General features: G+C 38.1%; 1 protein-coding gene across 4 annotated transcripts in view; it reads right to left on the bottom strand.

The window, feature by feature from the left end:
* slc12a7b (solute carrier family 12 member 7b) overlaps nt 1-7,307 on the bottom strand; it is a 67,238-nt gene extending 59,931 nt beyond the window's left edge. For all 4 annotated transcript variants that reach the window (XM_084938777.1, XM_084938778.1, XM_084938779.1 and 1 more), the window contains exon 1: nt 6,965-7,307. In XM_084938777.1, coding sequence (XP_084794903.1) covers nt 6,965-7,196 — 232 coding nt within the window. In that variant the 5' untranslated portion in view covers nt 7,197-7,307. The remainder of the gene's footprint in view (nt 1-6,964) is intronic.
* Between the last annotated feature and the right edge of the window lie 11,438 nt (nt 7,308-18,745).

The following is an 18,745-nucleotide window of genomic DNA, read 5'->3' as shown; positions in this document are numbered from 1 at the left end:
AGCGTAATCGAAGAAGTTCCTTATCTTGACGATAATGCATGTTGCCTGTCATTGAAAAGCTGTCCAAGTCAGCAAAATACTCTCAAATTGTACTTTGAAATGAACCGAAAGCCAGTGTAGCTGCATTAAGATATGAGTCACATTTTGGGGGATTTTGTCAGAAGCCTGGCAGTAGCATTTTGAAGAACTTGGAACTGTTCTGGGATGTTTTTCCAAGACAAATTTATAGTGCATTGCAGTAATCCAATCATGAAGAAACAAAAGCATGAATAATCATTTCCAGTTCAGCACGTGACACAACGGAGCTTAGTTTGGCAGTACTTCTCAAATGATGAACCAGAAACTTGACATGTGCATCCAAAGTAAAACCAGAATCAAAGGTTATGCCAGAGTTCCTAACAGAGGATTTTGCCAAAGAACCAAGATGTCCAAGCGTCTCCTTTCTGGTGCAAACACAATTATTTCCATTTATTCTTGATTTAATTAAAGAAAAATGTCTGCCATCCACTGTTTAATAGTGTCTAGGAACTTGGGTGAAACGAGGTGTACAGCTGAATATCATCTGCATAGCAGGGATAATAGATGTCCTTAAAGGTACAAGGTACAAAAATGTCCAGAGAGCACAAACAGGCTTTCATCGTACCAATAAGCTTCGCCAGCTCAGGTAAAGTTACTGGTGCAAAGCTGTCTATTGTAAGATAACAGGCCGAGCTGGTGTGGGAACAACAACAACAACAACACAGATGCTGAAGAAGAGATATTATTTCTTACATTTCTGACCTTATTAACAAAAAAAGGAAAGAAAACGCTGACAGTCCTCATTTCAGGACATAGTAGGTGGAGCAGGAGTAATGATGCCACTAACAATGTTGAATAACAACTGCTATTTAACACCAGGTTAGAAAAATATGCACCCCTCGCTTACTTAACTGAGTTATTAAGGGAACTAAAAGATCCTTTAGGTGTAATAAGTGTCTTTTTAAATGGGTTTTCCTCCACAGATGTTCAATTTTTCTGCAGGAACGTTTTATCATGCAGAAAAATGGCATATATCATAATTTATCTATGGTGATGACTGTAAAACTGGCACCCATCTCTATTTAAAACAACAGATATAGTCTAATATAGAAAGGTAATGTTAATTAAAATGATCTGTTAAGATATCTACATCATTTTAAGGGGAGAAAAACAAATTAAAAGCCTCAGAAAGCATGCCTGCAGAGGAGGCAGACCTCATAGGGGGCTGAAAACTGTGTCACAGTTACAGATCAATGAAAAATAACACAGTGGTGGTTAGAAATAAAAATGTCCTCAGAACAAACAGAATCAACATTCAGACCCAAAGTAAAACCGAGGTCCAAAGTGTGCCCTTTGGCGTGAGTAGGGCCAGACACATGCTGGATAAATTTAAAATGTCTATGACACTCATAAAGCTCCTAGCAAAGAGCTCAGAGTCATCATCAATATGCACGTTAAAATCCCCAAATACGACCAGTCTAGACAGTTTCAGGGTGTATGATAAACAGTTACTAAATTCCTTTAAGAATGTGCTGTTTGGACCAGGTGGACGGTACACTACAGCACAATAAAAAGGATCCTTTCCCCCGCAGCTCAAGCGATAAAAACTATCCAATTTTAAACAAACGACATGAAAACCGATTTGAAAACACAACAGCAAGACCTCCTCTACAACCCAGCATCCGAGGCTGGCTGATAAAAGAGTACCCCCTCGGACAAAGTTCAATAAGGGATGTGTGGTATGCGGACTGCTGCCAAGTCTCAGTCAGGAATAAAAAAAAAATCCAGATTTCTGGATTGTATAAAGTCATGCTTAGTGAGGTGGAGAACAGAGCAGCCACAGACGCAGCCCATTTCAGGGGATGGAGAAACTGTGGGTTTGATCCATGAAAGTCATGTAGTCCACTCACTGACGGGATAAAAGGCAACATGAGCGAAGAGTCTGGATAAACACTGTGGAGATAGCTGTGTCGCAGAGATCCAAACAGCATGTAAAATGAGTAAGACTGAAACTGTCAAAAATGAAATAAATAACTGAGTAGTAAATATTTTCACATTCTTTTAAATACACCACAAAAGATTTAAAAACAAATGTAAAGTGTGTCTAGAGTGGTATTTCATTTCTATCTCACATCTAGATATTTTTTATTTTTTAAACGTCATTCGTTTTAAATTTAATAATTTGTTTCCCTTTAAATGCTTTCACTGTTTATTTTTCCCCAACTTTGATATTGTGTCATGTAACTTGGCTCAAAGTAAAGTGCAGAGTGGGTAAATGTTACAAAGGTGAATAAATATAAAAGCAAATCACAACAGGAATATTATTAATGTTATTTTTTCAATTTAACATTTGGTGCACTTAATGAGACATTAACTTACTTACTTATATCTGATATTATAGGGGTAGCTTCTGAGATTGGACCTTAAAAAAAATCATAACCAGCTAACAAATTCATGCAGATTACTTTTGCTGATTCTCCATAAAGAATCTCAGGCAGCAGAAACAATCACAGAGATGAGAGCTTAACAGTCTCTCAGCCTGATGTGAATCTGACACCTTCTGAAGACTCTAGAACCTCATTTATATTTCAATGCCTGGTTAATCTCTCATAAATCCAAACACAACCTTAATCATCCTCAGCATCTGAGGCAAGCCGTGAGGTCACACCCACAAACTGCTTAATGTCATTAGCAGTCACTATGGCCTTTTCCCACTCTTCGCACGGCCTAAAATCTGAACAAGGACCAAGTCACAAGAGCATTTTTAGACTAAAGTGTTTTAAGAGGAGCCCAAGGCAGTGTAACACATAGACACTATCATTCACACAACAAAACGTTTTTTGCCATCATTTATATTTCTTCATAACCGCTGCTTCCCCTTTACAAGAGACTTTACTTAACATTGTTTTGCAACCTCGAGTCGTGGAAAACACAGTGCTCCAGTTCCACTAAACTGTCAAATGTATTCAAATTGCGTTTGACCTTTGGAAAAGTACATTCCACCGTCAAATAAAGCCTCCTTTATTAGCAAATTAAAAGTCACAACTTGTAGTATGCAGTCAGCTTTATTCAGAGCCTGCATCTGGTCTCTGTTTGACTGTGTGGTATGTAACTAAAAGAGGAACCTTCCCATTGAACATGCTGATACATACAAGTTTATCTGTGCAGTGCTGCCTCTGTAGTGAAAAATGGCTAACCATTGATCGTGTAAACATAATTAAATCTATTATCTGCTACCGCTAACTTCATCATAGGGAATTCAATTAAACAGAGGCCCCTATAGATCTGTAAACAGATTATACCAAAACAAACAACTTTCCACTGATTGCAGTAAACCGAGTGTCACAGATGAATGAAGTGCGGAAATTGAAATCGAACTGAAGTCAGTACCTAATAAGATGCTTCAGTGATAAATAACTCCTGAAGTAGAGACTTCATTATACAGAGGGTCGTTAATATCTATAATCCATCTCAGCAAGTTTCTGGCGTAGGTTTGTCCACTTTTTCTCTTTTTAAAACCATCACTGGGCCCATTGTGCAAGCACTCTTCACATGGCTGCAACCCCGTAAGTATTTGTGATAGAGACAAAACAAGCAAAAAGAATTTACAGGGCCTAGATTTTTCCATGTGCGCTTCACATTAGCATAACTCCTCAACTATATTTGGCTGGAGAGAATTTCGCAGCCAAAATTACAAAATAAATCTGTTCGGCCAGTGTGGATCTTTTGCAACGAAGGGTTAAAGGCGTTCAAATCAATTAAAATGCAAGTACAAGACTTTTTCATTACTATTCCCGTCACAATTTCCAGCCAGTGATATTAATGAAGTAGGTATTTTTACAACCCCCACCGCAAAAAAAGAAAAAACAAACAAAAAACATCCTCAGATTTTACAGCAGCATATTCATTGGAGCGACATGTAACATATGACATCATTTGACAGCCACAGTCTTTGCCCGCCCAGTTGCATGTGCCCACAGAGGCGGCAAATGCTCTTTGGTTGTTCTCTGGAGTCATGTTACAAATTTTTGGGAGATTAAAATTTTTGCCGTTGAAAACTTGCTCCCAATCTACCATCATCACTGTTTGGCTGAGAGAACACACAAAGCGCAACAAGCCCCAATAATGCACCCTCGCATGATATCTCACATGCACAAACACACCCATCATCTTCTACTTAGCAAAACAATCTGAATTTGAATGAAATACCATCTATGCATTAAAGCAGAATAGCCAAGTCCCAACTTGTCATCGTATTATAGAAGAGGTAATCGGGTTGAACACATTTTCATGGCTTTGCAGCTCAGTGCTGGCTATCAGTTAAAAACACCTACTGCTCCAGTGAGGTGAGGTTTTTTCCTACAAAACTACAACCTGTTTGATTTAAAAAATATTTCTATGCTCAAAATCAAGCTACAAATGAGTATTTTAGTGTTTCTACCAACATTGCTAAAGACTCAGCAGGTTCTGTGACTGCAGGCGTGAGAAAAAAAACACAAAAAACATGCGCACACTCACAGCCGTGCACAAACATGTCATTAACATGTAGGCTCCTCATTGTGAGTGAAGACAAAGTTCCACCCCTAAATGGCTTACGAAAATAAATTAATATAAAGGTTTTGGAGTGGGCTAGTCAGAGTTCTGACTCAGTTTGATTGAGATTCTTTGGCATGACCTTAAAGAATCAACCTATGACATAGTTGAATTCAAACAATTCTGCAAAGACGAGTGGGCCAAAATTCCTCCACAGTGATGTGAAAGACTCATCGTCAGCTATTACGAATGCTTTTCTGCAGCTCTTGATGCCAAGAGTGGCACACAAAGTTATTAAGTTCATGGGTTAATTTCTTTTTTACACAGGAGCACATAGGCTTGGGACGTTTTTCCCCTCGATAAATGAAATCATCATTTAAAATCTGCATTTTGTATTTACTTGCGTTATCTTTGTCTAATATTAAAATTAGCTTGATGATCTGAAACATTTAAGTGTGACAGTAGGAAGAGGGAAAATACTTCTTATCAGTACTGCATGTCAGGTAAACGTACGTTTTAAGACCCCTGTTGGATCCTGGGAAGGAGATCCCTTTGAGGCTATGTCGGGAAGGACCAAATCAAACACGGTGGTGAACCCTTGGTAATAAGGGAGCAGACAAAAGAAGCCTTAAAGTGAGGTGTACGCCAACTCAGATTCAATTATTAGTTATACCTCCCTAGCAGAGCACTTTATTTTGAGTTGTTTAAGCAAAAGCAGTCTAAGGAGCTTGGAAAGAAAAGCGTCCGGACTTCTTTAGGTTGCTTGAAGATGTTTCACCTCTCATCTGAGAAGCTTCTTTCACCGGATGAGAGGTAAAACGTAAGGAAAAGCAGCTCCTCTAACTTCCTACAGTTTGGAGGAAATTGTAAAATTGTAATTAATAACTGTAATTAATAATTTATAAATTGATTTTATTACAAAACTAGTATAGTGCATTGAAGAAGCACTGGTTTTTGCTGGTATACATTGTCAGTTATAGGTCTTAGAAATAAATCTGGAATCAGCAAAAACTGATACTAATGAAAACTGCTTGTTTAGTTTCAAAATTTATGCATCTTTTTCTACAAGATTAGATTTTCCTTTCAAAACATATGAACGCTACTGCTTTTTGCTGCACAGCAGGTTGCTCTGTGTGTTTGATTTGGCAGTTTTATGTCAGATGCTCCTTCTGACACTACCCTAAAGCGAATTTGTGTCTCCGGTTGGAATCAAGACAAGCAACTTTTTGCTTGTAAAATCTGTTTTGTTTTATAGGTTATTTTTTTCACACAAGTTGAACCCATCTTTCCACAAGCAACTTTTTGCTTGTAAAATCTGTTTTGTTTTATAGGTTATTTTTTTCACACAAGTTGAACCCATCTTTCCACATATCCTACATATCCATTGTATAGTAATACAATGAATCACTTGAGTACTTGTCAATCACTGCTCTAAATCAACAGAGGCTTTAACAGGACCAGAAACTTGTCACCTGTCCAGCATCTTATACTGGCTCTGAGCCTGTGGGATACTTTTGTTGGACCTAACACAACTTAAACTTATTTCGTCAATAGTAAAAGTCTCCTCTGTCACCATGATTCATCATGAGTACACACCCAGTAACCACCACTAGCACTGTGAGATTTATCTTATTTTTTCATCCATATTTAATTAATAAGACTAACATTTACCTTTCCTTCGTGGTGTCTAAACATTGTTTACAGTTACATATGAAATAGCCATAAGCAGGATGACCCTTATGGACACAAATAAACTCAGAGTACATTAAGTGCCAGGCAATTCTTCTAGCACCTTCTAAGCACCCACCTGTTGCTATAGATGCACCTTGTTTGCATGAACAAAGCTTGAGAATAAAGCCTGCAGCCAAATTGTGGTTCAGCTCAGAGACACATACTGTGAACCAAGAACATTTGGGAAATCGCTGGCACTATGTGAAATTAAAACTATATTTGGACCATTGTCCATGGACCATTTATTTTCTGCCCTTTATTTTCAAAAAAAAAAATGGCGCCAAAACCTTGTATATTATTATTATTATTATTTTATTATTATTTTACTTTACATTTATTAACAAAAACTCAATTCCAGATAAAAGACTGAGAGGAAATTCGCATGGACCTAAACAAATACAGTCTGCTTCATGTGCGCTTCAATTAGGTGAGCAGAGATGTCGTTTTAATCTTCCAAACTGTCTGACGGAACTTTTAATGCCGGTAAAATCTCTATATGAGGCACCAGGATACAAACCAATAACGTTTTGATTGTTGTGGTTAATATGAACAGGTTCCGCAGGTCTGCTTCGATTTTATTAGATCACTGCCCAGGAGAAACACGACAGCTAATCCTCTAAAAGGTGGATAGGTGAGATAAGAAGTGGGACACGGAGTCTGCGCCTGTCTGTAGCACACTTACCGTACTTGTTAGGCTCCCTGTTGTACTCCAGGATAGGCACCGCAGCGCCGGGGTCCAGGGGTTCGAACACGGAGTCTTCAAGCGGCTCTTTTTCCTGCCCCGTGTCGGCGCTGCTGCTGCTGCCGCCGCCGGTGTCGAGTCCCGGGTCAGCGGCAACCGCGTCCAAGTGAGCCCCCTGTACGGGGACCGTCCCTCCACCGCCAACAGGGACTACCACAAATCTGTCCCCCATGTCCTTTTTCTTCACCTGTGGAACTTTTCAGTGGAGGACAGCACAACGGTTAGTTTGTGCTCCTCACTCTGCGCGTGCAAGCACACAGTACAGCCAGCAGTTCCCGCTCACGCCTTCGATCAGAGGATTGATTACAGTATGGCTGTGCCCGCCCTCTCTGTTCGCTCATTGGTTTAGAATGCCAAGGAGCGCTGTCAATCGTTCCCAGAAGCAAATCAGAGTTGTCGAAATCTGTTAATTGTGAACAGCGTTAGTTACTAATATTTCTATCAAATTAACGATATTCTCCTCAAAAATTCGAAGTTCTGTAGTTATTACATTATGATTTAGTTGCTCAAAGCCCCCAAATAAAATCAAAATGACAATAGTGAATACATTTTCAATCTTCAAAAGTTCTTATATTTAATTTTAAATATATTCTAAAAAGATATTCGTTTTTATTTAAAACTGAGGGACCATTAGGCAGCAAAAAATATAATTTAAAAACGCAGGCGCAAACAGGATCCTTAAAATAGTGCATGTTAGAACCCTGCTGTCACAGTGGGCCACATGTACTGGCATCACACTGGACTCATTACAGGCTTTTTTAGTGAGCTCAAAGTGATGGGGTAATTAACACCCACTCTTTACATCCTCCCCATCAATAGCCTTTCACAGAGACTCAATAGATCATTCTAATTTAAAAAGTAAGGATGGGTTAGTCATTTGTCAACACCTTGCCATAATAACTTTGGTATGTTCCAGCTTAGAATAAATGGTTCCTTAATACTGCAGGAGAAAATGAACTCTCATATTTCCCAGCAGTTTTGATACATAATCAGAATGGAAACAACACACCCTTGGACTCAGCTTTGGTATTCTCAATTCCACAGGCTTAAGCATAGCTCACACCTAGCATCCTTAACATTTCTAGTATGTTTGGCTTTTGAGACAAAAACACAAAATCTGCAGCAAATTCTTAAAAAAAATTAAAGATGCCAAGCAAATTGATGACCCCCCCCCCCCCCCCCCCCCCACACACACACACACACACACACACACACACACACACACACACACACAGAATTATAAGTTGATAACGAAGTGAGGCAAAATGACCAAAAAGCCATGTATCCTACAATGGATGGGCATGAAAATAGGTGAAGACTAAAAAAATCCTAATCAGAATACTTTATTAATCCCAGAGGAAATAATGTGGTCAGTTATTTCAGCACCGTAAGAACAGCAACTAACTAAACTAAATTAAATGATAACATTTATTACAAAGTTACCAAATATAATAAAATAGCTCTAATAAATACAAGTAATAAAATGACTGCAACTGAATACAAAACAAAAGAAAAAATGAAGAAGAGGAAAGAAACAAGATGCAGGAAAACTATAAATGGGCACAAAACAACAAAGAGGGTCACAATAGAAAAGATGCAATAGAATTGATTTTTTTTTTCTGCAAAAGTAGATGCAAGTCAGCTATAAAAACACAAAAACTGAAAGTGTTTAAAAAGAACAACAAAAAAGAACAACAACACACACTGTAACGAAACAAATAATGACCAAAGGGATGCATAAAAATAAAATAAAAATAAAATAAAACAAACTGAAAAAAGAAGCTGAGAAAGACAGAAAAACCAGAGGAGAGGTATAACAAAAATACAAAGGGACACCAAATGGCCAAAAAGGGATGCAAAGTCTGTGATAATGTAAAATGACCCGAGTCCAAACAACATGACATTGTCATTTTATATCTCTTTCTGTGGGTGTCTTCCTCTTTTGTAGCAGGGTTGAGGGCTTTTTATATGTCTGAGTCTACTGGTCTATTATTATGTCTCCATAGGTATTATTTAAAGCAGTTATTTTGACTTCACTAAGAGTATAACTACAGATCAAGTCAATTTTATTAAAGCAGAAAACTTGAATCTTATTAGTCGCCTGACTAATGTACTAACTTCATTACAAAAGGCTTCTGAACTTGCAAACCTGATTGTTTCCTTTTCTAATGGCCTCTTCAAGCTTCTCGTATGCCTCGTAGTCTGTCATATACTTTTTGGTTATCCACAGATTCTCAGGAGAGAATATTCTGGATGAACTCCAGGAGACCACTCAGACAGTAATTGCTTGAAGGGTGTTACGTGGACTAAAATAGACAGCTGGCAGAACAGTTGGATGACTGGGTTGGGGGTGGGGGTGTGTTGAGTTTACAGAAGTACGTCGGGCCACTGTGTGCTTGAAACGAAAGGAAGGAACCACACCAATGATGTGCAATGTATAGTTCATGCTTGTTTGTAAAGACGCTGACTGTATGAATGCATGAAGCCTTGATACAGCACATGCACACGCACAGACACACACTGGGTGTGAGACTAAAATACAGGGCTGACAAAGAAACTTGTAATCCTCCATGTCTGTGTTGTTTGAGTCATCCGCAGCTAAACTCATCGGCTCAGTTCAGAATGATTTACAGGCAGAACCAAATGAAATGCAGATTACTTTTTAAAGCTGGGTGATAACAGATGTGGCTTTTAGAGCACAATCACAGCTGCAAGTGTTCATGGTGATACATGTCCCCCGTTGTCTATGGGAAGTCACACATCTGATGTTTGCTCTTTCATCAATGTGCAAAAAACACGGCACAACAAACACACTTAAATTATGCAGGAAATGAAAAACTTTGTCTGTTTTGATCAATTAACTAAAAAATAATGTAAATTAATGGATAATAATGTTAATATATAGTATAGTTAATATATAGCACAGTAACTATATACAATATAGTTAAAAAGATAATAATGATAATAATGTGGAAATCAACTTTGAAGATTATTTTAATGAGTCATACACAAGCTGATAGTTTTATTTGTAAAACTGTTCGTCAAAGTCTTTCTTGGGGAAAACAAGATAAAATCTTTTTTTTGTGCCTGAGCAAAGATATTTTACTCCTAGAGTACATTTCATTTTTTTTTTTAAAGTATTTAATTTTGGTTTGACATTTGAATTTGTCTCTAGATAACTGAGTGAAAAGAGCAGGTCTGAGCTGCTGAGTGTAATACACATGAATAGTCTCATTAGAAATATGGATCAGCAGTCCACAAACATGTTGTCATAGAGATTATCCTCAGGGAAGGAGCTGAGCAAACTGGCTGCTGAGGTGAAGCTGCTGTTGTCAGGGTGCCTCATACATTCAGCCCTCTTGACCTGGGTTTCAGGTCATGACACAGAAGTGTATTTCTGCTCGCCGTCACTGCCATGTAATCCCAAACTAGAAAAAAATTAACAAAGCATACAAAAAATACTCAAAAATGTCAAATTCGTCTCCTTTTTGTGTCTTTCATAACTCTAAGTCAGTATTTGGAACCAATGCTATTTAGATTTAATGTGTCAAACTCTTAACTTTCAGTGTAAGTAAATAATATTTCAGCTATTTGCTGTAGTTTTCTCAGTGCCCAGTTTTATACCGAGTCCTCTTTCATTCATCACAGTGACAATTACAGTCATTAAGTGTTAGGTAGTATGGCTCGGTAGTTCTCTAAAGAAACCTCTAGCAATGATGGAGCCAACAGTGCGTATGTGGGTCAGTGCCATAGCATGAAAAGAAGTTTTATTCTGAAATGGGTCGACCATCACAACAGACAGGGGTCGGTGGGTTATATAGATGTGGCATCATCGGCTGTGTAGGCTGAACAGATCTCACCGGGGGACGTGATGTAAGAGTGCAGAGAGATGCTGTGAGGAGCAGAGGCCCAGCTGCCACGCCTAGGCACGTTTCAAAGAGTGTTTCGTCATCCAGGAATGAAACAGCCCCTCCTGAAATTACAGTTTCAATCAGCAGTGTTTTTTTGTTGTGATAAGATACCAGTAAATTGATTTTTTAAATTTTATGTTTACTGTGCTAAAGTGTAGACACTGACACAGAAAAAAATCACAAAATGAATACAAAAATAGCAATCCAAAAATGGCCTAAAAGATGTGCTTAAAGTTTAAAAGAATAAAATTTAGTGTCAAATTGCTTTGTTTTTTTAAAATTCTAAATTAACTTTATTATACTTTATTTACCACTCCCTTCACACATGCATTAAATCTGGCTCTTAATGAAGCTTTTAGTTGGCTCTGTGAAGTGTCTGTTTCTGTTTGTCCTCTCACTCAGATCCTATTCCCTCCACTTCTCTTGCTGTTCAGGTTTGTGCTGTTTGGAGCAAAAATACTCTGACAAATTTCTCCCCAAAAAACTTCTCTTCTTAGGAACCAACCCCACAGGGACTGATGCGGAATATGTCCAGAGAGCCAAATGGCTCAGATCTTCATCCCTGGTTACCTTGTACAGACTTGTTGTTGTTGTACAACACTGTTTCACCTGCAAAAATACTCTAGAAAGAGGGATATAGCTTGCTAATGGATGATTTTTTGAAGGCGTCTTTGAGGAATTATCAGTTTCTGAATGTGAATAAGATCAGAGAGATAATAACTGAATCCAGAAGGAGGAGAACAGCTTCTGTCAGTGTATCCTGAGACACGAATGTTGATGTGGTGAAGAAATCACCATATTAACACTGGGGTGGCTGTGGCTCAGGTGGTAGAGCAGATCAGCTACAGGATTGGAAGGTTGGTGATTCGATCCTTGGCTTCCCCAGTCTACATGCCAAATATCCTTGGGCACGATACTAACCTCAAGTTGCTCTCTGATGTGTTCATCGGAGTGTGAATCTGTGTGAATGTTTATTAGTTTGCACTTGAGTTTAGAAGTGCTTATGTGAATTGGTGAATGAGGCATGTTGTATACAGCGCTTTGAGTACTCCGGGAGAGTAGAAAAACACTATATAAGAATCAGTCCATTTACCATAACATAAAACTTTCCTTTCTTCTAAAGCATATAGTTAGGACTGGACCAGGTGACCCTGAATTCTCCCTTAGTTGTGCTGCAATAGACGTAGGCTGCCGGGGGATTCCCATGATGCATTGAGTTTTTCCTTTCCAGTCACCTTTCTCACTCACTATGTATTAATAGACCTCTCTGCATTGAATCATATCTGTTATTAACCTCTGTCTCTCTTCCACAGCATGTCTTTATCCTGTCTTCTTTCTCTCACCTCAACCGGTTGCAGCAGATGGCCGCCCCGCCCCTTTCTGTTAAAAGGGAGTTTTTCTTTCCCACTGTCACCAAAGTGCTTGTTCATAGGGGTCATATGATTGTTGGGTTTTTCTCTATATCTATTATTGTAGGATCTACTGTACAATATAAAGAGCTTTGAGGAGACTGTTGTTGTGATTTGGCGCTATACAAATAAAATTGAATTGAAATTGAATTGAAGAGTGCAAGTACTTGGGCATCACTATCAACAAGAGGTTGAACTAGAAGACCACCACTGAGGCTGAATATACAAAAAGGGACGAACGAGTGCTGTTTCCTAAAAAAAACTGACATACTGGCATGTAAAGCAAAATGATGGAGGTTTTCTATAGCTCAGTTGTTAAAATAAATGAAATTCAATAAATTGCATGCTCAAAAAAATGCTTTGTGTCACTCCCATTTCTTCATGTTGAAGCTCTACTTGGAACCTTGTTTTCAACTGGTCTTAAACTTTTGATCGTGACTGCATCTCCTGCGCTGGCACTCCCAGATAGCCAGCCTCCAGCAGGACAGTGGGTACCACAGTCCCAACTTTTAGGGTATGGCTCAAGGAAGGCAACAGGGCTCCCAAGACAATGATTTTAAGGAGAGATAGGAAACATTAACAGTGCTTGTTTTTGTGTATGTGCATATGGCACACTGTTTGTAATGAGATCCCATGGGCTGCATGTAAAGGGACACATGTGTGCATGTATGTGTGCCTGCATCTGAGCGAGACAGAGAGAGCATCAGTACAGATCACATCTATACTTGTGGAAAATACCACAGTGTGCATGTGAATGTGAAGCACAGCTGGCAGCCAGACAGATGTCAGATCCTCCGTATGTATCAGGACAGCACTGAGACAAAGCCTGGCTTCATCAGTGATCAGTGGTTAAGTTGAGACCTTCGGGACTTTTAAATACATTCTTTAACTTTGTGATTGACAGTGCTGGAAAATATTCCTATTGGGAATGTTTCAAAACCAGCCTCTGTTGGAATTGTGTTGCCTTAGTTTCACAGTTTGGTGTCAAGGTTTTTCACACAAAACCTTGACACCGAAGTAAGTAGGTAAGTAAGAAAAATTCTGCTTTTTATAACTGAAGTGTTTATTGAACCTTCTGACAAATAAAAATAAATTTTGTGGCAATTTATTGCTTTACACAAGCTAAAGATTGACTGTGGTAATTGCTGTCTTGTGTTGTTTTTTTGTCTACTCACTCACCAGTGCATTTGTTAAGCTCCCCAGTATATGTCACTGATCTTCACCACTGGCTTCAGATTTAGCATGCCATATTTCATGCAAATCACATGAAAGCTGGAGTGAACGCCAGTGATCATCTGTGGTATCATATCTCCCTCTTGTGGACTTATCTGTGCCTGCAGCACAGCACAGAGCATAATATTCACCAGGGGCAGATTGAGGGAAATTTTCTTAGGGTGGTATGAGGGCAGCATGGCAATCAAATGGGGTGGCAAAATCAAAGCCCATTTTTTACACATATGCAGGTGTTACATTCTGTAATATGCATTATGTACCAGCCCTTGGCATCAAGAATGACAGAAGAGTTTCTAACAGATGCTGCCTTTTATTTCCTCACCTGCTCATTCTCTGGACATTGTTGAGCAACTATAAAACAGGAAAAACTGATAACTGTACAGTCTCTTGGAACAGTAGCAATAAGCAATAAAAACTAATGAGCTAAAATTAAATCAGGTAAACTAAAAAAAATTATAAATTTTGAGATTTAATTTGAATGTATTTATTTAAAAGGGACAGTGCAGTTTAACATAGTCCAAATACAAAACATGAAACTGATGTAGCGCACATAAGTTTATAGCTATTGCTAATTTTCAACAATTGTCCCCTTTACAATAAAACATACATTTTCATAAAACCCAAAATACATCATAAATACAATTACAATTAATAGAAAATAAATTTAAATAAAATTAAAAATCATCAGTTAAAATGACTACATCTCTGATTTCCCTTTAACCAAACATTAACCTTCAATGTAAAGGATCTGATGTCTGTAATCAATTTGATTTCGGTTGGAAGTGTGTTCCACAGATAGCAAGCCTTTATATGGAAAAAGCTGACTGACCAAATGTAGATCTGCGATATGATATCTTGCAGTTGCCGTTCACCATGCTCCTAGTAATATGATTACTATCTTATCTCTGGATGTATCTATTAAGACACTCTGGGGCCATCCTATTTATACATTCAAAGTCAAATTTAAGAAATCACAAATGATTAAAACTCTTAAAACTAAGTAGATTATATTTCTTTAATTCAAGAAGGCCCTGAGTAAATGTGGTTATCCCAGCTGGACCTTTGTAAAGCTGGGAAGGCGCCAGAAGAAAGCTCCAGCCGATCCAGGAGAGAAGGACAACTGCTGCCACAAATAGAGTAACATAGTGTTCGCTGTTAAGCGCCAGGAGGGTTTCCGGGATTTATACATCGGGCCACCAAACAAACTCTGGCGAAGCGGATGGCACAACACAGAAGAGCCACCTCTTCAGGCTACGACTCTGCAGTCTATGCCGGCTTGTACACATACACGAGAGACATGAGAGTTGTTCTTTACTGATGTTTACTGTGCTTCTCTTAACGTACACAGGTACACCGTAGAACTGGTGAATACAAATGTACAAGAAAATTATATTTCAGCATTAAAACATATTGCAATATAAAATCCACAAAATATAAACAGACATACCATTTTGTTCTGCAAGTAGACAAACCGGTGTATTTGGAACTTAGGACTTATTTCTTCTTTGACATTCACACGGCTAGACCATCACCACGAGCAGCTTCTCTGACCTTACTTCCAAAAACAGGAAGTGACCTCTGCCCTTACCTTACACTTACAAAATTAACTGGTTATTTTCCATGTGTCAAATTAACTTTACACCAATCCAGTATGCAAAAAAGGAAAATGCACAGTCTATTTACACCTACAGGCCAGGGGACGCTCTTTCAATGACGAGGATGTACACATTAAGGACAGGAAGGAATGCTGGTTTGAGCGTGTAGTCAAGGAGGCCATTTATGTGAAAAGGGAAATACCATCTCTGAATCAGGGAGGGGGCCTAAGAGTACATCTTTCACCATCTTACAATGCTGTGATTGCAGCCATTCCCCAACTCTCTCTGAATGGTACTCATGGCCATTGATCAGTGATATTTGATCAGTGGTTGTTGATCAGTGGTTGTTGATTAGTGGTTGTTGATCAGTGGTCATGAGAATTGGCATAATTATGATGAAGGAACTGACCTCCATCCCACTGTTCCTTTACTTGGCTGGTTTCAGTGATTATACAAATGTACTGTTTATAAGATTGGGGAAACCTGATGTCAGCTGAGACTGAAGAACAGAAGCAACTTTTGGAGATTTACTGATCTGGATGATTAAGCATGCACCAAGACGTCTTTTTTGAATAGTTACAGCTATCTTGTTGCACAAAGTTGTACAAAAACGCTTTATTTCGCCAAGACAGTGCGTTTCTCACTTTTACATGCATTTAAGTGGAGTTCTCGCCCGACACAAAGTATAGGTTTCCATTTTGTGAATAACTTGAAAATCTTAGCTCAAACAGCTGCAAAAACCTGTTTGCTCAACAGGGTATGTTGAATTCTATAAGATAAAGCCATAAATATGTGTGTCTGAGTCTTCTATCAAAGGTTACAGCAAGCTCTATGAAGTTGATGAAAAACGCTTTATTTCACCACGTTAGTGCATTTCTCGCTATGACATGCATTTGAATGGAGTTCTCGCCCGACACAAAGTATAGGTTTTCATGTTGTGAAAAACTTGAAAATCTTAACTCAAACAGCTTTAAAACCTGTTTGCTCAACACGGGGATATAGAATTCTATAAGATAAAGCCATAAATATGTATATCTGAGCCTTCTATCAAAAGTTACATGTAACTTCATGAAGTTGTACAAAAACACTTTATTTCGCCGAGACAGTGCGTTTCTGACTGTTACATGCATTTGAATTTACTTCTGCCCAACACGAAGTATAGGTTTTAATTTTGTGAATAACTTGAAAGTCTTAGCTCAAACAGCTTTACAACCTGTTTGCTCAATACGGGGATATAGAATTCTATAAGATAAAGCCATAAATACGTGTATCTGAGTCTTCTATCAAACGTTACAGCTAACTTCATGAAGTTGTACAAAAAGGCTTTATTTCGCCAAGACAATGCGTTTCTGACTATTACATGCATTTGAATGGAGTTCTCGCACGAAACAAAGTATAGGTTTTCATCTTTGAATAACTTGAAAATCTTAGCTCAAACAGCTGCAAAACCTATTTCCCCGGCACAGAGATGCTGAATTATATAAGGCATAAAGCCATAAATATGTGTGTCTGAGTCTTCTATCAAAGGTTACAGCAAGCTCTATGAAGTTGATAAAAAACGCTTTATTTCGCCAAGACAGTGCGTTTCTCGCTATTACATGCATTTGAATGGAGTTCTCGCACGAAATAAAGTATAGGTTTTCATTTTGTGAATAACTTGAAAGTCTTAACTCAAACAGCTTTAAAACCTTTTTGCTCAACACGGGGATATTGAATTCTATAAGATAAAGCCATAAATACATATATCTGAGTCTTCTATCAAAAGTTAAAGGTATGTTTTAGAAGTTGTACAAAAACGCTTTATTTCACCACGTTAGTGCGTATCTCGCTATGACATGCATTTGAATGGAGTTCTCGCCCGACACAAAGTATAGGTTTTCATTTTGTGAATAATTTGAAAATCTTAGCTGAAACAGCTTTAAAACCTATTTCCCCAGCACGGAGATGCTGAATTCTATAAGGCAAAGCCATAAATATGTGTGTCTGAGTCTTCTATCAAAATTTACAGTTGTCTTTTTGAAGTTGATGAGAAACGCTTTATTTCACCACGTTAGTGCGTTTCTGACTATTACATGCATTTGAATGGAGTTCTCGCACGAAACAAAGTATAGGTTTTCATCTTGTGAATAACTCGAAAATCTTAGCTCAAACAGCTTTAAAACCTGTTTGCTCAACACGGGGATATAGAATTATATGAGATAAAGCCATAAATATGTGTGTCTGAGCCTTCTATCAAAAGTTACAGCTAACTTCATGAAGTTGTACAAAAAGGCTTTATTTCGCCGAGACAGTGCGTTTCTGACTATTACATGCATTTGAATGGAGTTCTCGCACGAAACAAAGTATAAGTTTTCATCTTGTGAATAATTCGAAAATCTTAGCTCAAACAGCTTTAAAACCTGTTTGCTCAACACGGGGATATTGAATTCTATAAGATAAAGCCATAAATACGCATATCTGAGCCTTCTACCAAAAGTTACATGTAACTTCATGAAGTTGTACAAAAAGGCTTTATTTCGCCGAGACAGTGCGTTTCTGACTATTACATGCATTTGAATGGAGTTCTCGCCAGAAAACAAAGTATAGGTTTTCATCTTGTGAATAACTCGAAAATCTTAGCTCAAACAGCTTTAAATCCTGTTTGCTCAACACGGGGATATAGAATTCTATAAGATAAAGCCATAAATACGTATATCTGAGCCTTCTATCAAAAGTTACAGCTAACTTCATGAAGTTGTACAAAAAGGCTTTATTTCGCCGAGACAGTGCGTTTCTGACTATTACATGCATTTGAATGGAGTTCTCGCACGAAACAAAGTATAAGTTTTCATCTTGTGAATAACTCGAAAATCTTAGCTCAAAAAGCTTTAAATCCTGTTTGCTCAACACGGGGATATAGAATTCTATAAGATAAAGCCATAAATACGTATATCTGAGCCTTCTATCAAAAGTTAAAGCTAACTTCATGAAGTTGTACAAAAACACTTTATTTCGCCGAGACAGTGCGTTTCTGACTATTACATGCATTTGAATGGAGTTCTCGCACGAAACAAAGTATAAGTTTTCATCTTGTGAATAACTCGAAAATCTTAGCTCAAAAAGCTTTAAATCCTGTTTGCTCAACACGGGGATATAGAATTCTATAAGATAAAGCCATAAATACGTATATCTGAGCCTTCTATCAAAAGTTAAAGCTAACTTCATGAAGTTGTACAAAAACACTTTATTTCGCCGAGACAGTGCGTTTCTGACTGTTACATGCATTTGAATGGAGTTCTCGCCAGAAAACAAAGTATAGGTTTTCATCTTGTGAATAACTCGAAAATCTTAGCTCAAACAGCTTTAAAACCTGTTTGCTCAACACGGGGATATAGAATTCTATAAGATAAAGCCATAAATACGTATATCTGAGCCTTCTATCAAAAGTTACATGTAACTTCATGAAGTTGTACAAAAACACTTTATTTCGCCGAGACAGTGCGTTTCTGACTATTACATGCATTTGAATGGAGTTCTCGCCAGAAAACAAAGTATAGGTTTTCATCTTGTGAATAACTCGAAAATCTTAGCTCA

The sequence above is a fragment of the Perissodus microlepis genome, chromosome 9, assembly GCF_051167445.1.
Source record: "Perissodus microlepis isolate ML-2025 ecotype Zambia chromosome 9, ASM5116744v1, whole genome shotgun sequence".
NCBI lineage: Eukaryota > Metazoa > Chordata > Actinopteri > Cichliformes > Cichlidae > Perissodus > Perissodus microlepis.
This window is presented reverse-complemented; position numbering and strand designations above follow the sequence as displayed.